The sequence below is a fragment of the Stegodyphus dumicola genome, chromosome 4, assembly GCF_044657685.1.
Source record: "Stegodyphus dumicola isolate Sdum_Otavi_A_Nest chromosome 4, ASM4465768v1".
Taxonomy (NCBI): domain Eukaryota; kingdom Metazoa; phylum Arthropoda; class Arachnida; order Araneae; family Eresidae; genus Stegodyphus; species Stegodyphus dumicola.
In genome coordinates, this window is record NC_140771.1 from 37336979 (window position 1) to 37358163 (window position 21185).

Below are 21185 nucleotides of genomic sequence, written 5' to 3' on the forward strand. Positions count from 1 at the left end.
ATTATTCTAACTCAATTAAGCGATACCCAAAGGCAAGTTACAAATGGCATCAAACATTGCAAATTTTGAAACTAAATTTCCCGGTCAATCTTTGTCCTACGGGACTCAAACTTCTTGTATTTTTATTTTTTCATAACAAGTATAAAACTTTGCCAGATATAAATATAGAAACCAGAAGACGACATTAAAAGTTAGATTTCATAATTTGTCCAAAATTAATTCTTTTTTAAATTTGACATTGACAAAATATGAATATTTTCGTCATTTAAAATACTTCTGTATTTTTGTTGCACCGTATTTAAACTTGCTTCCTCGAGTTATTGACATTAAATTACATTAATTCCATTATCTATCGGAAAATAATTATAGCAAATCATCTATTTACGACATCTCTAAGAGGTCACCTTTTAAGAGATCTCTATTTTTGGGAACATAAACAAACATTGTTAGTGAACATTATCTTTTTAAGACCACCACATGTAAAATCCTCTAAAAGCATGAATGGTTGCATTTAATGAGGACCCATTACTTTTAATAAGGAATGTAACATTAATCTTAATTATACATGTTTCTGATGTGTGTGCCAAAATAGTGATAACGTACTTCTGTTGCTTTAGAAATGTGTGAAATTAAAAAAATGGATACTATACAACAAAAATGTTATTATATTCAGATACACACCTTTTGAACACGTCTGAAATTCATTATTCTGCTCAACATAATTTGTCTGCATAAAATATTAAATAATATTAAAAAATCAAAAGCTAAGTCGAAGTAGAAACAGTCATCTCTTCTAAACCATCTTAATTGAAGTAAACAGACGTTCGCCTTATCGTAAAGTAAATACCTATTTTTCAAACAGCGGATGAAACGGGAAAGAGGGAATTGGTGGGGGAAGACAGCGAACGAAATAACACTTTTTCGAGCTGGGGATAAAATGAGATAGGACGAAACGATACTAAGCTAAAAAGACAAGATCTGGTATTTTACTTTATTATTTAATTAGTCATCATAAATTAAAACATTATTTTAATTTTTATTTGTTTTTACATTTTTATTAAATTGTACTTGTAAGTATTTTATATTTCAGTTGCTAATTTTATGTTACTTTAATTATTCATTATTTTAATCACTATTTTTTATTATTTTAATTATTAAGTTTTTAATAAGTAATTTTTTGTTATTTTAATTACTAATTAATGTTATTATTGTAATATTTATTTCCTTTCTTTCTTTATTTTTTATTTTTTTTTTCCTGTTTTCCTGACGGCCTTCTGACTTTAGAAACTAAGCCCTACTACCAATAGAAAAATTAATAATGAATCCAATGCACCAAAAAATAATAGCCAAAATAAAGTGAATTATTTCTACCCAAAAATGCGACGCAAAACTCCCTATCGCAGCACTACCCAGTTCCCGCGGGGTAGAATAGCTCACGTGATTCAATGCAATGCGACGTTTCAAAGCCCTTTTTAGGGCCGTAGACCGATAAAATAGGCTCAAGATACGGATACCGATCGATTTTACCGAAAGTAACGAGTAACGATACGATAGTAACGAGTACTGGTTCACCGAGTAGCGAATACATACGGGTACACAATTTCTCGTTACTTCTACAGCACTATTCAACAACCAACTCAACTAAATTTGGCTTCTCTCACAAGACGGCGCTATATTAAACCGAACAGGTGCCATCTTGAATTTTCGTAAAGGGAATGATTTTTTTTCAAATTATATTAACGAATGGGAGTTAGCATTATTTGTATTTGGAAATTGGCTGTAATATTTGTGTATTAATATTGTTAAATATTACGCAACATATAAAATAATAAAAAAGCATATAATATAAATTTAAAATTCACTAGTTTATATCTGAATTGGAAATCTCTTCAGTTAACGTTTACAAACAATTTATATCTTAGAGTCATAATTCAATATTTCTTGGTTTTTGTGTATAGCATTTTGTGTAATAAGTTGGGAAAACAGAGAATTCTACTCAAATAGTTTACTAACTCAAATAACATGCAGGACTGTGTTAAGTTTATTTAACAAAATTTATGAAAAAGTAGACGGAAACTTCTCTGCATTCAGAAAGCTCTTAACACAAAGTCATTATAAAAATCAGATTTTTAAATTATATTAATTTAATCAGGTTAATTAAATTTAATCTTATTTTTCGTTAGAAAATATTACATTTTATAATGCAGTTAAGAGATTTTACATTTTTCGACACGCATTTTCGCTTCTGAAAAAGCCCCCGCCCCTCTATTCTCTCTTTCTGTTTCCTGTTTTGGCTTTTGATTACAACAAACAGAAACTGATTTTTTTACTTTACAATATGCATGTGAATTTTTTAATTGTAATTTATAAAATCATTCTGAACTATAAAAATTATCCATACTAACCTATGCTTAATTTTTTTCTCATGTTTAAATTTAGCGCAGACACATTTCCCTTGATTAGATCAAAAATCTAAGAATATTTAAAATTTTTCTACATTAATGAGTGACCACAAAAATTCTTATACAGTCTTTATTTTTGTAACCGTTCATTGTAAACATATATTTCCAATTACAAAAATGATTTATGCTTTCGTATTTTTAAATTAAAAAAAAGTACATAAAACATTAGTTTTAACTTTCCATACAACACCCCTGTCCTTATACTTATATTTAAAAATATATATATATATATTCGTTATAATAAAAAACAAAACATTTGTTGACCCCCGTACAAAAAACAAATTAACTCAGATATTTGGTATTAAAGTTGATCATACTCAGGGACCACATATTAATTTATTTTATTACCTTACTCGATAAAAAAAGTTTGACAGTATGATATCTGATGCTCATCCATAACATATACAGTCAAAAGTCGTTAATCCGAACACCCATAATCCTAACCTCAAAGCTACAAACTTTCTGCGAATGCGTATGCGTTCACGCATGCGCATAATACGTTTACGCATGCGCGTTTAATGTATAACGGACGGTATAAGCTAAGCTAAAATTATCTAATTATCTATTTCAGTTAATGTTGCAGATTGCGTTGTTCCTTAACCTTCGAATTGGATCCGGCTTATAATTGCAGACTGTTAGAGCAATTTTATAAAAGTAAGCCTGAACTTTCGATTATGTCCAATAGAATTTCCGATGCTGGAGCTGACAAAGGATCTACAAAGCGAAAGTATGTTTCGATGTCCATCAAACAAAAAGTGGAATTGCTGCAAAAAATGGATAAAGGCATATCCTTTGTTTCTCTAAGCATTCCGAAATCTGTTTAGCAATTTCACGCTGCTCTGCGAGGGGGGGGGCGTGAAATGAACTGAAAGTTGATCTGCCAGCACTATCCTTATCTTTAGGGCAGATGTTTTTATTTTATTTGGCTTATAATTCCTTACTAAATGTAGTATTTCATCTCGATGTACTCCGTCTTTGATACGATTTAAATCAAATTCCTCGTCATTATAATTCCATTCCGATAGTGAAGAAAGTGACACAGAGGTTATTGAAAACGAAAAAATTTCGATTCTGAAATTAGTCGGTATTCTCGACACAGCAATTATAGGACTTGAACAGCGGAACTTTGTAACTGAACAAGAAATTATATCTGTTTTTTAGAATTAAAGAGAAAGTATTATCACATAAAACGAAGGAACTTAAACAACTTACATTGAAAGAAATGTTTAATAAATTAAACAAATAAATATTAAGCTTTTTTTTTTTTTTTTTTTTTTTTTTTTTTTTTGTAAATTTTGATACCCTTTAGATCATAATTGTTCTTTATTTCATAAATTACAGTTTCATATTTTTAATTTTGTAATTTCTGCATGCCATCTTACCAGATTTAACCTGATGATCTATAATCCGGAAAAATCGATAATTCGTAAGCGCCAAAGTCCCTACGAGTCTGGATTAAAGACTTTTGACTATACTGTTTTCCTTTATCTTCTCTTCCTTGTAAATTCTCAGAGGGCTTCAGAGACATTTCATATAGCTAAATTTAAATGCGATAATTATTTTCCCCTACCACACAACAGTTTTAAGGGGGAAATCGAATTAAAGAAAATTAAATATTACATAAAAATTAGTTCTTTTTTATGACTTAATTATTGAAAATTTATATTTCTTCTTTCTTGAAAAGTTCCCCCCGCCCATTATTACTTAACCATACATTATCTACTGCTCCTAGAACAGTGGTGTCCAACCTTTAACTTGAAGCGAACCAGTTTATAATTTAAAAACTTTTGGCGAGATATTTCAATTATATATATATAATGCACGAACTATAAAAATGTGGGGTGAAACATGTTAAAGAAAAAATGTACTCTTTATATTAAGCATTTATCTATTTTATAAGGTATTTATGTTAACTAACCAGTTATTGCATATTACGAATCTATACTGTCACTTCTTTCTTTCCATTCTCCTGACAGAATGCAAATTTAGTTTGCATGTATTTAAGTGAGGGTTTGAGATCGTTTTAATGAGAGCATGTTCTGCCTGCTGAAGGCCACGTTACTAGTTGTTCGTCTACGATACGCATTCCTGTCTACGGCGTTGCTTTAGTAGTGCTGATAGTGCAGCCACGTTGGTGTATGCTAAGAGCCAGCTTGCACCTTTAAAGATCTCTACACAGCTTTTGGCTAAAAAAGACTTAGATTTAGGTTTAATTTAACATTCTACTTTTGAGTTTATGCTGTATATCCTAGTTGATTTGTAATCACCAGGGCTGCCTTCTGCTCAGCTTATTGAGTTCTTAATAAAACGGTCTTTTACACCTTTCATATGTTTCCATTTCCTTATCTAGACATAGTGATAAATCATTTAAGTCTACATAGAAATATTGAGTAGTTTACGTTACCAAAACAAGCGAGACTCTACAAATTCATTAAGATATAAATTGAATACAGAAAAAAGCACATTTTAATGTCAAACCTGGCACCGCCTATCTTCTGCGAGTGCTCTGGTATATACGATGCTGTGCTGCTTTCTCGGTCCAAGGATGATCTGAATTATTGCATAAATTTAACATGCAGTAATTCAGATGTTCGTCCATTAGTATCCTGGTTCGAAACTTTGATTTTAACAAGTTTGTTACTGAAACATTTTACCAAGTTCATTGTTACTTTCAAAACAGAAAGCAACAGATTAACCTTTGAAGAGTTTCTGTTAAGAGCGGATATTCTTCTTCATCTAAGAGTCCTTGTTTTTAATTGTAGATTAGACTGAAAATCAGTAGATCACAAGAATTTTTATTTTATGCGTTTGCGATCTATGGCAATATTTCGGAAATACTAGTGTTAGCAAATGGATTTGAAATGAATGAAGTAATGGACTGAATTTTATGAAAATCAAAAAATCTAATTTTGAAATTTTATATTTCTTGACATAGTTCTCCAGATTTACAAAATGGTAAAAGTTACGCAATATATCCACAAATTTGATTTTGATTAAAAAAAGTGCGTTTATACATCTATTGACTCAATAATAGTTTTTTTTTTTTTTTTTTTTTTTTTTTTTTTTTTTTTTTTTTTGCCCTGAAGTTCAAGACTTAGTTTATTCATTTTAGTTGTTATATTTGTATGAAAACCTAAATCAGATAAACACCTATGATTATTAAGTTCTTCATAAGTTTTGTTTCTGTATTTTAAAAACTGATTTATCTCTAAAAGAAGTTCTAAAAATCATTGCAGGACGTTTCCGTTACTAAGCAATTTAATTTCAGAATGTAGCAGAAGCTTCATACTTAGCATCAAGTTCATTAGTCAATACTTTCAAACAATCTACTTTGAAGTGTTCCGGCACGAACAGAATTTACAATTTTTAGAACATTAATCACTCATTCGTAACGTAAAACTTCTGTATATAATTTCTAGTGATGTATGATGCAATGGTAGGTAAAAACGTTTGGAAAGTCAGCAACATTCTTATATAATGTGATGCAACCAACAGCAGAAACAACCATGGCAGGTAAGTTGTCTGTTAAGTTTTTGAAGAGTTTTTAATTTTGGTTTTGTGGTTTTTAATAGCTTGGTACATGTCCACTCTAGTCTAGGTGTATTGTCTTTTAATGGCAAAATACAGCGTATCTTCCTTCACTGAGTAATCGTAAGACCATCTTTAATCGTGAACTGAATAATTGTAAGGACATCCTAGTAGAAGTATTGAGCTACATTTTAGATTATGTTGATTTACCGCAGTCTAAACTTTAAAAGTTTTAACTCTAAAATGAAAACGCATTTTTGTAAATCATCTTTTACTTACATAGCTTCTGTTCTGCAAGTGACGGAATTTCTGGATAATTGGACATCTTGGAGAGTAGCCTTAAATTCATTCTTATTTAGCATCTTGAAATAAAGTTTCTATTGCAGCAAGCATTGACGGGTGAGACTAAATTTCAACTTGGCAGGAAATTTTGATTGGTTGGCTCTGGTGACGTCATTTCAACGTATTTAAACTCCGCCTCTCATGTGGTTTACAATCAAAACTCATCATGCGCCATGTTTGGTCATGAACAAAGATGGGTTCTTCTCTTGCTTTACCAAGATATCCGTATAGCCAGGGCTTACATTGCGTCGGAGCCCGCCGGAGGCTGGCTCAGATACTTATTAGTTTTAGGAAAAATTCATAATTTTAGCCGGAGCCCTAAATAAGAAGGCTTTGGCACTTCTTTTATGTAACTGAACAATAATTTCAGTAGAAACCTGGTCTTGGAAGCTTTATTTTTAATAATAAAATTATATTAAAAATTGCTTATTAAATTCTAATTTATCACTTTGCATTTTATTAAATTTTAATTATTTAATTACTTTAACCATTAATTTTTTTAATAATGAATTATTTAATTTTTTAATTGTTAATGATTTTATTAGTCATCTTATTCTCTTATTTATTCTTGTTCCTCTTTCCTGAAGGTCTTCTATAGGGCTCTGGTACTTCTAATTTTTGAAATTAAACCCTGTGTATAGCTGACCGTTTTGTTTTTCTAATATGCTTCCTTAGGAATTATGACAGCCATATACTGGTAAAATGCCTTAGACCATTTACCAAAGCAAAGATCCGAAATGGTTTATATGGTAAATAAGAGAGTTCGTAAGGAAGGTTATATTGTAAGAATGTCGTTTGGTATGAAAACTTCAGTTTTCATAAAGGAAATTGGATAAAATGCAGATATTTTTTCCCCATGAGAGAAAAGTCCTAAAACTACTTCAACTGTTTTATTTTGTAAATGATAAAATAACGCCTGATATGTGTATGTACTAAAGAGGACTTCAATTATTTAGTGAAATAAATAAGGACAAAATACAAAATTTGAAATTGTAGTTTAAAATAGGTTTTTATTTGATTAAAGCACTCGAGAGCTAACTGCCTACAGGGAAGAATGCCTTCCTGGAGAACTTTCTAAGGAAAACTGGCTCATATACACGTTACACATGAGGAAAAACACGAAAACGCCTATGCAGCCATCCCAAATCATGTTTAGAATAAAAATTAATTTGTTATTTACTATCATTTGCGATTATTAGTGGTAAATATGTATTGAAATCCATTTAGAGCAAGATCTGCAAAGAAATGAATGCGGAAGAATCTAAATTCTCAGAAGAGATATGCAATTATCTGATTATAATCAGTAGAATGTGCTTTGAGTTAATCCATATTATGTAACGTTATCAAGTGGCTAAAAGTATAAAACACTGGTAATTAATTCTCCTTTCCTTGATTTGTAGTAGTTGAATGAAATTATCATAAGGTAATTTCATGACAAAGAAGCACTTAAAAGTCTCATGCCTGAAATCTGTTTGAATGTTTAGTCATAAGGGTACAAGATCTCAAAATATATGTTAGAATGTGTCCATGGTCAAAAAAGGGTTGGAGTAACTCCTATACATTTTGTGTTCATTAAATAATCTTGTACAAATGATTAGGTAAAGGTTTTTAAGTCTTTTGCCATTAGTTGATCCATTAGCATGCTAATATAGTCTAACTTCATGCTTATTTTTACCCTATGTATCAATGATTTCTTATTATATACAGATAATATTAAGTTTTGGTCGTTATTCATACTGTCAATAAATCAATATGAAGAATAATACATTTGTGATTTAAATTAAAAACGATTAGTTCAGTGTTTACAGATTCATGTGATGTAATGAAAGTTTATAATAAAATTAAGAATATTCTGTGGTTTATTTTCTTAAATGAAACTTTGTTTTTCCTCTGGAAAAAAATCCAAATAGCTTTATGTAAGAATCATTAAAGAGATCTTCATCAATAACAATGTGTTAATTAATGGAAACTATATACTTGTGTCTATATCAATAATATTTTCCTTTGAAATCTGTGTATAAGCCTTAGTAATCTCAAGGTGTGAGATTTATAATGTTGTAATATTCTGAAAAGTCACTTGACTTTAATATGTATGCAAGTTTCATGAAAAATTAAAAGCTGTATAATTTGCATCCATACATAAAAGCAAGAACTATGTATACATAAATTCTACAGTTTTACTGTGTGGAGCAAATCAACAAAAGCATTATCAAAGCATCACTATTAACAGTTTCATCACAAAACAACTACATTGCAGAGCATGTTTCCAAAGTATATCAATTTTTTAAAGTACTGATTCTACTGAAAATGTATTGTTTACAAGATAAATAAATAGCTCTTGCATGCTTCGCCACTTTATAAAATTTTTAAAGATTTTATTTTTATTTCTGTTATTGGTTGTCATATATCTGCATACTTTTGCAGCCCAATGATTTATTTACTGTATGAAATTTATTAATCAATTCTCTTGGAATAATTTAAGTTTTCACTATTCATAAATTGTTATTGTAATCACTAGCGATTCAAAAATGCTCGATAACAAAACACAGTAGCATTTTCAAAAACACTAAGATTTACACTTATATGAATTTAAGAATTTTAAAGCACTTATTATATTTTTGTGGCATTTTTAATCATTTATTTAGAGAAATACCAGCACACTCTCATTTGTCAGCAGATACTAAATTATGATTTTCCTTTGTAATAATCAAGTGCAATTGTTATTCCTGTTATGTTCTCTATCTGTATATGATGTTACTATCTATATTTGACTGAATCTGTAACTGCATATTTCATGCTGAAACTTTTAGTTCTTTTGCACATATTGTTGTGATACGTCCTAATAAACACATTATATGTCGATGTTTTGTAAAATGATGTTGCTAACTGTACTGTATGTGTACCATCAACTGGAGAAATTTACACTAATAATTTAGTAGTGAAATACTGCGACAGAATATGCAGATCAAAAATTGAGTAATAAATTACTTGTGTAACTAGCAAGGATGAAGTAGTGACAAGATTAAGAGCCTTTTAAATTTATATACTGTTTTTAATTCATCATATTTTAATTTATAAACTATTTAGAGATTATTTTATATACAATATATTTACATGATGAGATATCAATATGCATGATCAAAAGAATCATGAATTATAAGAGTTTCATTATTTCCAATGGCATGTATAGCAGCTTTCTTGTATGAAGTTGTTGCAATATTTTCAGTACTGCATGGACGTTTTCTTTTCTTTCTCGAAGAATTTCTTTCTCGTAGAAAAGAAATTCTTTTGTTTCTCTGCTTTTTTATTTGTAGGTTCATAGTTCACCATTTTCAATTTCGGCTTTTCGTTCTTTAATTTTGTAATCACTTTATTCAGTCTGTTTTCAATATCTCCCAAAGTTATATTATTTACTGTTGTTGATGTTACAAGTTTTGATATGATACTCAGTTGATCTATAATATGGTGCTTGGTTCCTGATTTTTTTAATTTTTGTGCTGATAGATCAAGAAAGGATTTTACATCATTTGATTCTTTAGTTTTAGCTGGCTGTTCTCTATTAGGTAATCTTGTCTTTAAAATTATTGCATGTATATGTTTACAGACACTTCCTTTAATCGTGGCATCTGTGCATGTGCATACAAATGCATCGTTACAAATTTTGCACCATTTACAAACAATGTTACAATTAATGCATTGTGTATGTATTTGAGTAACAGTATATTCAAGAGTAGGGTCACTTTCTGAAATCACATGCCAAGAAAACTCATTGATTTCTGTGATATTATTAGCTGGAAAATTTATTGCTCTGTTGTGTCGTAAATTTGTTTGGTTGATCTTTGATGTGTTTGGCCCTTTTGTTGTTTTGATAAATCTCTGGAACCATTTATCTTGCACCATATTAATAAGCTTCGCAACGCACCTATCAACCCTCTTGTTTTTCAATCCATCAAGATAAGAATATTTTAAAACTCGATGCAGTGCTTCAAGATGATTGTTAGTTGTGATGTTACATCTTTTTCTATAACATTTAGCCCACAACTCACATCTGTTTGCATAATTTGAAGCAAAATAATTAGCAAACTTGTCTGTATCTCTATCAGCAAAGAGTTTGCTGAGGAAATCAGATATCAGTGCTTCAAATTCTTTTATATCATGACATTCAGATACTACATTTAAAAATTTCAAAACTTCCTTTCGTTTTGAGGGGATAATTGAATTTGCTGCTTGCAGCCATGCCTTTTTAACGTGCCAGGTGCATAGAATCCTAAATTTGGCATCACACATTACTGATGTCCATGCAGTATAATATACTGGTGCATCATCACTCATAAAGCAGTTTACAGACAGCAGTCCAACTTTGTCCCTAATACACTGAAAAAATTTTTGCATTGAACCTAAATTTACTCTATTGCTTAGGCAAAAAGCAGCAGGAAATCCTGAATTAAACTCGTCTATGACTAAAACTGTCGATAATTGAAAATCGTAAGCATTAGTCCCATATATGCTATCGATGCATATGCTATCGGATCCAAACTTTAAAAGCATATGCTTTTGAACGTTTGTCGTTATGATGATGCAGAAGTCACTAATTTCCAAGTGCTGATCTGCTGCTTCTCCTTGGAATTTTACAAAAAGAACTGGATTATCATCTAAACATTTCATTTTTTCTATCCAGATCCTTAAACTGACAGCATCAGTTGGATGATATTGTTCATCATTACCAATACAGTAAGAATTAGAAATGTTATGTATGTCTTTTTTTGTCAATAAATGCTCCCTGTAAATGTCTTCTTTAATACTATTCCTTGTGGAATCTAATATTTTCTGTGGTGGAATGCCTTCATTTAACTTACCTGAAAATATTGCATTTATATGATAATGTTGTATAATAATGTCTGTTTTATATTGAATTTCACAATCAAGTTCATAAAGAAACTTACCTGCAATCACTTCTCGCAAATCTTTTGTTAATGGCAAATGTTCTAGATCTACTGTGTGTCCCACGTGTGTTTGGAAATATAAAATCTTAATTATGCCATTACTGGTAACTTCAATAGTAGATGGACAGTGCCCCTCTATTTTGCAGGTACCTTGTGATTTTATAGCTCTTACACCTTTACTTTTAGAATTATAAAATCCAGATCGATTACAAAGGAAGTAACTCTTTTTCCCACCTTCTTTAAGAGTTATTGTACTTCTCAAAAAGTAAGAAATTTTTTTACATACAATATAAAAGCCCATTATAATTGTGAACTAGTGAATCTTTAAAACAAAATTACTAATTTAAAACTAACCAAAATCTTATTTTGGCACTGATTGTAAATAGATACTGGTCACTTTAGCAGAATATTTTTTCTCTTCAAGAAGAGGAACCTATGTCTAATTGCTCTCAAAACTGATAGTTTTATTTAAAATCTACACTGAAATAAAGTTGCCTAATTTTAAGTCAGAGGCGTAGCTAGAGGGGGGTATCTGTCCCCGGGCGCAGAATCCAAGGGGCGCCAAACTGATGTTACGACATTTTAGAATTAAATGTTTTTCATCCTTGGCAAGCAGTAGAGGGGCACGAAACCTTTAGTTGTCCCTGGGCGCAGAAAACCCTAGCTACGACTCTGTTTTAAGTTATACATTGGCATATTTTTCTTCCTATTTGACAGTTACTAGTACTCGTGTTCCAGCTAAACAAGACTTAAAACATATTCCCCAAAGTTGTATAATAATGCAAGAAATTTATTCTTAAGAGACAAATTGTCATCAGACATTTTCCATAACATGAGTGTCATCTGGCCTATGTCTAAAGTAAAAAAACATTGTAGCCTGTTTCTTGATAACTGATACAATGTGTATAGGTTATTAAAATTTTAAGACATCGAATACATTTCTTTAAGTAGTTTTAAAATAACATATAATAAATTTTAAGCCTCATTTACATATAATAAAATAAGTGTCTATCATTATGATACTAAACTTACAATTGAAGGTTGCCACTTTAATAAAGATTTTACTAATTTTTTTATTAGGTCCACATCATTTTTGATATCTTCAATATACATATGCATTAAGAGATCCGTTTGTGTAATAACAGGATAGTCTTTTTTTTTTTTTAATGAAGCACTGAATTACATGTATAAATAATTATGTAGCAGTACATCTCTATATATGTTTTTATTATTTAGAAAATGTTTACTTCATATTTCAAATAGTTGAGGAAGAGAAATATTACTTTGAAATATTTTTACTGAAAAATAATGGGGGTTTATCAGGCTAACAGAAAAAAGCAAGATGCTAAGGAAATTATTCTGTTATCAATTATACTCACAAAAATAGATGTATTTTATTCCCCAGCTTGATGAATGAATTTGCAAAAATAGTAATTTGTACTCAGTTTGGGGCTATTCAAATTAAAAACGTTTATCGCAGAAAATGCAAATTTCTAATATCTTACCTTCATATGTATTAAATGTCATTTCAACGGAGTTAAGAGTGTATCCATGTTGATCTCTTGCGTGATTTCTTAACTCTTCAAACGTTCTACATGAAAAATTGCAGGCATTAATAGGACATTTCAAATTTCCTTCAGCCACAACAGGTACTTTATGTACTTCCCGAATGTGTTCATATAAAACCTTTTTTTTTTTTTTTTTTTGTACTTTTTGCAGCAGTACATACATTCAAATACTGCTATCTTTCATATTCCATTGTTATAACAAAAAGTTATGTACTGCAATAGAAAATAAAAACTTATTTTGTCATCAGATATATTAAGAAATGAATAAAAACTAGTAGCATATGATATTAAAATATTTAATGTTTGACACAAAAAAATGGTAGCATATGATATTAAAATATTTAATGTTTGACACAAAAAATGGTAGCATATGATATTAAAATATTTAATGTTTGACTGAAACTGACACGGCTTGCTATTCTGAAACATTTTTCATTTTTCTTTGTTCAACAAAGGAAATTTCCGCTAAATTTATCTGTTCTCAAAAGGCAATATATGAAAAATAAATAGATTACAAAAAGTTTGTCTCAAAAATAAATACTTTACAATAATTTGTAATCACATGTTTAATTACAAGCAAACAATACCTAAATTACCAATTAAAATATTTTATCAAAAAACACTTTTAGCCCGCCAAAAAATATAACTGCAGAGCTCAGCAAACAAGCAACCGAAAATGGCAGGTAATCCTGTGGGGTAAATCTAAAACATCCCGCTTTTGACGTCACATGTGACGTGTACCGTTGACCAATCAAATTTTCCTGCCGAGTTGAAATTTAGTCGCTCCCCATCTATTCTAACCTCCTTGGACGCAACCGTATCATTCCTATTCGAACAGCATTCGTATTCGCATAGAAACCGCATCATTCGTACTCGAACAAACCGCATCGCACGACAGATGCGAGTAACGAAATGAATTTGTGAGTACCGAATCGGTACTTCGAGTCAACCGATGTACCCGTTACTCAGTAACGAATACATGCGGTTTGCTCCAGCTCTATTGTTGAAGAATGTACGCAGCGGATCTATGGTGCATTCGCTCGTTCCACTTTGTGCTAATGGAGCACCTAACTTGTAACCTTGTACATTATGTAAATAATTAAATATTTGTGTGGCCTAACTTAGTTAGTTTTACTTTGGAACTAGCACCAATTATCTCTCGTAACTCATCGCATTTTAATACCAAACAGCACCCTCAACAATACTTAAATATATCAACTAGAACAGCTTCCACTATTTGCAGGAACACCAAACATTTTGGAAAATTAATTAATTCGTTATCCGGCAATGTATAATTAAATCATTCACATGAATGTGCCGTAAGGAAGGAGCTCGAACGCTCATTCAGACAAGATGGTTTGATGCCATACAAATTAGGTAGGATTACGCAAATCAATCATTTGAGTGTAAGCTTTTAAAGACCGTACTTTGGAAGCTCCTTGGCTTTTGTGTTCTGACGTTTTGGCGGCAACTGCGAAGCAAAAGAATGGATATTCGAGTTGAACGTTTTGCTCATCATTTATTTCGTTATGTGTTCCACGAATTAAAAGTGCCAAAGGAGAAGATCTACCACATCAATAATGAAATGGTGTCTAATGACTATACCGACGATATTGGATTTGCGGTTGTTACGAATGCGCTGTGCTTTAGAAGTGACATAAAGCATGCTTTCGATAAGAATCCAAAGCTGGTTATGGGAACCACAGATTTCGAAGATTTAGTGCGGAGGTGGTTGGACGTTTTCATACCAAAAAAGAATATCTTAGATCTAACTATGGGGTCATGTCTACTTTTCGCAGAATTTGCTATACGCAAATATAGCGAAGATGAAAATTTTGATCTAACATCAGTACCCAAATTGTGGGCGAGTTTCTTCATTGATAATTTTTTGGAAGAATTCAGCAGAAAGGAAGGCACAGAATTTCAGGATATCTGGGATGACCTGAAAAAAACAGCAAAAGATGCGCAGATAGTGGACACTGGCGTAAAATCTGCTCTTTCTGAACTTCAACATCCTTACGGTGGTTTGAAAGCCATAGATAATTTCAAAAATTTTCTTCCTCAGAGGCAGTCCAAGATAGAGCAGTTTGACAGTTTAAAACTTGGGAAAGGTCCTTTACAGCAAGTAGACTTCCTTTCACCAGTCCCAGGTTCGTCATATCGGGGTGAAGCATCAGGTTACGAAGTGAATTTAAAGCGATCAACCGCCCTGGAGTCGGAAATTCCTGAGAAAATTGCAAAAGAATCTCCTAAAAAAGGGAGAAATACCTAAGACTCGGGGTGGAGAAAAAGACCCTAAAATTTAACATAAAATTAGAAAAAATCAATGCAGACAGAAGAACTTTTAAGTATGCTGCGTCTCCCGTGACAGATTGAAGATTGCGACATTGAATTTTGATTTATCTAAATAGATAAGAACAGCAAGTTGCGGAAATAAGTAATCTTTTCTTATGAAAAATGGTGGAAGTTTATGAACATTTACATATTGTAATTTCTAGTTCTTTATTGTATTTTTCAGAAAATTCTAATGTATTGCATTTTAATATTTTTAATGTTTTTGATGCTACATTTTTAACTTTTAAGCCTTTTGCTATATCTAATATTTAACTTTCATTGCCCTAACTTTTCATATGTTAAAATTTGAAGAATTAAATTTAAGTTAAAGCTTTATTTTATCTTGCATTTTTCATTTATTTGCTTTCAAATAATTCTATAATTTAGTAGTTACCGAGTTTATATGTTTATCAGTATCCTACTTTGAATTATTTTTAAAATCGATAATCTGCTCATTTCTTAGCTTGGGGATGGATTTTTTTCGCACCCTTGCATTTTCACATCACTAAGAAAATTGCGATCGAAATTTCAATTTTTGTAACTGTATAATAAGTAATTCCTTCTCGTTAAAATAGTTTATGGTACTGTATTGTAATGAGGATATTAAATTTATCTTTCAATGAAGAGTTTGTTGATTTTTGATATTATAAAAATTTTAAAATCGAAATTAATTTTTAAAAATCTTCGTTCGTTTGGCATTCCTAGCTCTCGAGAGTTTTAAGTATCTGATGAAAATTGCAGCTCTCAGCTACATGAACAAAAAAAATCTAAGCAAACCTATGGTTGCCAAGGAGTTGCATTCAACTTTTAAAATATTCCCTTGAATTTCTCATTTCTTTAATGAATATGTTACTTATACAAATGTAAGAGAAATTTTAATCTTAACAGCATGCAAAGCACTGCTTCTTAATTTCCCGATAGATTTTAAATTCTTCACACAAGAATTGTAAGACTCTGCATTAAAGCGAAGTTTGTTACAGAACGCCTTCAAAAATCAATTTTGACAATTTCATCATTTGTTCATACTGTAAGTGCACACTCATTTGCAGTCTATGTAATAAATTCCCATTTACTCCTAAATATCTTAAGTATTTACCTTCAGGTGTGCAACAAATCTTAATCAAGTGTTTCAATTAAATTTTTGTTTTACGGAACATTCATTTTTTATGTACTGAACAGTATTGCAATGTCATCTCTGAGCTAGGCGATATAAGCAGTTGCTTAAGATACCGAATTTCGGAGGGCACTAGTTAGATTGCTGTAACAGGCGAAAATCAAAGGTACATTTCGCTTTGAATTGTTATGCTTCATTAATGCAGGATGCCAACTCTGTCATGTTTAGAAGCTGACAGTGTTGGAAATGGGCACTATCCAATAGTACAGTATTTTAAATTAACTTCGAGAATGAATACAAATATTATGTTAACCTTTAAGTGGTATACTTGGAAATTAAACTCTATGCTAATTTTAAATATTTCTCCAATACCTTAATTCAAGAAAATAACCAAGAATGTAGTCTTTATATGGCATAAGTTCCAGTCGGATTTGAAAGCCTCAGGATACACATGCTTTATTTTAAGCAAAGACTTAAGTCAATCAACCATGCAATAAAAAAACAAATTGGCAACCCTTGAGGACCTCTTAAAACATCCCCGCGTAACAAGCATACGATTCTTGCCCATGGTACTCGCAATAGTTAACAATTGAAAGAGCGTGTTACTTGCATGAGGTGGATATCACGGTTAATAGATTTGTGATCACTGTTTTATTGTTGAACTGATAATTCCTAACTTGTTTCTCTTTGGATAGAAACAAGAAGGGAATATACATGGAGTCGACTGATGAAATTCGGGATTATCATCGAAAAGATGCGTGATTGTGCTCTTTATACAGCCAAGTGAATGTTTAAATTCTTGTTTCAGATGCATTTAAGCAGCTAAATTTTTCAATCGTGTTATTTAGCAACTTGCTTCTTAAAAGCTTCATTAGATTAGTTTCTCAGCCATTGGTACGTGTAACCACAAGAGTACAGGAAAGGTCTCTGGGATACGAAGGAAAGATGTGACTGTAGTCATTGATGGATTAATTGAGCTTACGATGAAAAGCTGCTGTATCGGTTAATACTTCCAATCCAAAAATTTCATTATGAAGAATCAAACTACTTAAAATAAATCTGAAATAATTTAGAAAGCTATAAATGCTTAATTCAGTTTAGGTATATATTCTTTCTGCAGGATCAGTATTTGTCGAGAGGGCTAAGACAACCAGTCGATAACACAATTAGTGCATTTCAAGAATCTTTACATCATTACATTGATCATCCACTCACTCATTTATTATTCTTGGAGATTTAATCACTTGCACTGTGAGTAAACTTCACAGTTGCGGTGCCGGACGCTACAATATAACAAGCGGTAAAGTGTCTCATTTATGTCGCTCTGCATCTGCGAGTGCAATCCAGAGCTGTAACTCAAGAAATAAACAATTTTGTTAGGTGACATGTGTATCACGTTATTTTCATTTTTGCAATAAATGCCTATCGACGTTATGTTCACGTCGCTCACGGTTTGAGACAAAAGCATCTCGACATACATGGCGCGTCATTTTAGCCCAAGTGGTTAAATGGCAATAACTCTTTCTAAGGAAACCAACAAGTAAATTCACATGGTAAACAAACTGAACAGTTGGTTGATGATCATTGTCTGTATATACTAAATATTGGAAATGAGACTTTCTTTTCCCAACCAACCAAGTCATTTCATGCAACAGATATAGCTATCAGTTCTCCCTCACTGCTACCTTAGTTTTCACTTAAAGTTAGTAATGTTCTTTTCAGTTGTGATCATTTTCCAGTTTTTTTCCTTGTTCAAGGATATACCTCCTTTGGAGCTGACCTGTCATTTTATTTATGATAGAGAATACTGATCACTTTTATCATTCCTAGCTGTGATTAGTCAGGAAATAGTGAATAATACAGATATTGAAGATGCAGTGACTGTGGTAACTGACATCATCCTACAGGCAACTAAACTCTCGATTCCTAAATCATCAGTAAGACTTCCAAAGTATGCAAAACCATGGTGGAGCAATGAATGTAAAGAAGCACAGGAAGCAGAGAAAACTGTGGAATATTTCCTACACATACTCGGATCTCCAACCTTCTGACCTGTAAGTAGGCTATGGTAAAGGCACAAAATGTCAGATGGCAGAGCCAGGGAAATATGTGTTGTTTTCTGTGTCATCCAGTTTTTATTTCTTGTTCAAGGATATACCTCCTTTGGAGCTGACCTATCATTTTATTTATGATAGAGAATACTGATCACTTTTATCATTCCTAGCTGTGATTAGTCAAGAAATAGTGAATAATACAGATATTGAAGATGCAGTCACTGTGGTAACTGACATCATCCTGCAGGCAACTAAACTCTCGATTCCTAAATCATCATCAAGGCTTCCTAAATCATCATCAAGGCATCAAGTATGCAAAACCATGGTGGAGCAATGAATATAAAGAAGCACAGGATGCAGAGAAAACTGTGGAATGTTTCCTACAAATACTCGGGTCTCCAACCTTCTGACCTATAAGCAGGCTAAGGTAAAGGCACAAAATGTCAGATGGCAGAGCCAGGGAAATATGTGTTGTTTTCTGTGTCATCAACAAGTTTTGATACTCTGAGAAAAAGAATTTAAGAATGTATTAAGAAAATGTCAAAATCACTCACTTTCTGTCTTGATAGTTTGATAAACAGCAGGGAAGAAACTGCAGATAGTATTTGTGAGGCTTTTGCTTTTGTGTCAAGTAAACCATTTGTCCGCATTTTTTTTTTTTTTCCCAATCAGGTACAATCTAAGAGAGTTTCTGTCAAATTTAATGAGCTCAACTGTGAAAATTATAACACAGAATTCACAATACTCAAGATTCGAAGAACTCTTTCTTGGATACTTAAGACAGTTACAACTCTAGATGGTGGGAGCTATAAGTATGTTAAAGTTTCTAAACTACTATGTTAAAGTTTGTGTCCTGTGAATCATTAGTTGCCCTTCTTACCCCTTTTAACAAAGGGTAGAAGAAGCATATTTTCCTAAATATATAGAGGAGAGCTTTAGTTATTCTCATAGCAAAACCTGATAAGGAATCTTGTAAGAATTCTTGCAATTATAGATTGATAAGAATGAACCTGCTGCATTTGCAAAATCTCGAAAAAAAAGATAAACTCTCATCTAGCTCATCACTGGAAAAGAATGATTGCAGTTCTTCATATCAGGGTGAGTTTTAAAGAGGTAGGTCAACTTTGGTTAATGTTGTGATATTTGAGACCTTGCTGTGAAGTTGGGAGGAAACACCTAGTATCTATTTTCTTAGATATAGAAAAAGCATATGATAAGGCTCGGAGATGTGACATTCTCCATGAACTTTGTGATATTAATCTACATGGTAATTTAGCTGTCTTTAAAAAATAGATTATTCCAAGTAAAGCTTGGTTCTCTGTTCTCAAAAGCTCAAGAAAATTCTATCGAGCACATGGTGGGGAGCTGACTGCTGTTCTTTGCTCCAGTTCTTTGTAGTGCTGTAATCAGCTCCAAATTAGATTACACCTCTGTGGTGGATGCATCTTCATGTCAATCTGCATTACTAAAGCTTGATCCTGTTTACCATCAGGCATAAGACATTTGTTTTGGAGCCTTCCAATCAACACCTGTACAGAGCTTGTACGTAGATTGTGTTGAGCCTTCACTTCATTTAAGGCATGAGCAACTGTCTCTTTGCTATTATTTTCCTGTATATTCTTTTATATGATTCAAATGTCCTTTTCCAAGCACAGCCTTCCTAGATTTCTACCTATTCAAAAAGATCTTAGTCATTAGTTGAAGAATACAGCATTTCTGAGATGAAAAGCAATAAATTATTTTCAAATTCCTCTTTGGGATGATGTAAAAATTGAATTTCTTAAAGTTTTCAAACATTTTGAGAACAGCTCTAACGAAGTAATGTAAATGCCTTGTTAAAGCTTTTTAGATCACAGAAATTAATACAACAGTTATTTGTTTACCCAAAACTTGTGCCCAAAAGTTCACTGCAGAGTTTTTCTGAAGAAAACAGTTCTTCTGTTTTAGAAGTTCTAAACTTGAGTAGAGGACCACCAGCGGCCGAGCGGTAAAGACGCTGAACACTTGTAGTTTGGTCTGAAGTTCGAATCCCACGAACAGGCTGGCTGCATGGGCCTTTCGTGGTTTTCCTCATGTGTAACGTGTATATGAGTCAGTTTCCTTTAGAAAGTCCTCCACGAAAGCATCCCTCCCTTTAGGAAGATAGCCCTCGTGTGCTTTGCCATAATTGAATAATCCAATCCAATCCTAAACTTGAATAGTGTCTTAAAGAATGACCATTATGACATTATATACTGCTATGTGTCTGGACATTCGAAATAAAGGGTAAGGGTTTCGAAATAAAGGGAACTTGCAGATATTACAGCAAAGAATTCTGTGGAAGTGTTCAGCAGACCTGTTCCCTTTTTAGACATAACATCTGATATTAGACAGAGAATTTTAAACAAATGGAAGCTACTCTGTGATGTTCAGCTAGTAATAAGTTAAGACGTTTGAAACTTGGGATGGAAAGCTGGAAGAGTGCCAGAAATCGAAAGGAGGAGGTGCTGTTAAACCATCTTAAAATCGATCACTCGCATTTACCTTCTAAAAGCAGAGAGTGAGTCAGTGGGTCCTAATTGTGATATTGTTCTGTCCGTTTGTCATTTTTTAATACGTAGGTTGAGGCAAAAGTCATGGCAACTATTTTTTTTCTTGAAGATACCAGTCCGGTTGAAAAATGTCACATATACAGACGAAAGGACAAGGTCTTAACTACATGTGTGGACAATAAATAGCACTAAAATATCGTAACACACGAATTTATTACAGTAGTATACAGGGCAATATAGCCTTCACCGTGCAAAAGAATGACAACACAATACACATAAAGTTGATATGACAAACCTGGGCCTAAAGAC

At 32.1% G+C, this 21185-nt stretch overlaps 2 protein-coding genes across 4 annotated transcripts in view; one reads left to right on the forward strand and one right to left on the reverse strand.

The window, feature by feature from the left end:
- LOC146997521 (uncharacterized) overlaps positions 1 to 6561 on the reverse strand; it is a 30984-nt gene extending 24423 nt beyond the window's left edge. Inside the window, exon 1 of the mRNA XM_085814731.1 lies at positions 6270 to 6561. Within this exon, the coding sequence (XP_085670857.1) occupies positions 6270 to 6352 (83 nt within the window). The 5' untranslated portion in view covers positions 6353 to 6561. The remainder of the gene's footprint in view (positions 1 to 6269) is intronic.
- Positions 1 to 21185, forward strand: part of LOC146997522 (uncharacterized) — a 37938-nt gene that overhangs the window by 10771 nt on the left and 5982 nt on the right. Inside the window, exon 1 of one of the 3 annotated variants that reach the window (XM_085814733.1) lies at positions 13845 to 15330. The exons of 1 other annotated variant lie outside the window; for it this stretch is intronic. In XM_085814733.1, the coding sequence (XP_085670859.1) occupies positions 14330 to 15115 (786 nt within the window). In that variant the 5' untranslated portion in view covers positions 13845 to 14329 and the 3' untranslated portion in view covers positions 15116 to 15330. Of the gene's footprint in view, positions 1 to 13844; positions 15331 to 17174; positions 19459 to 21185 lie in introns of those variants that run through there. One more of the 3 variants, XR_015040623.1, reaches the window with a different exon arrangement.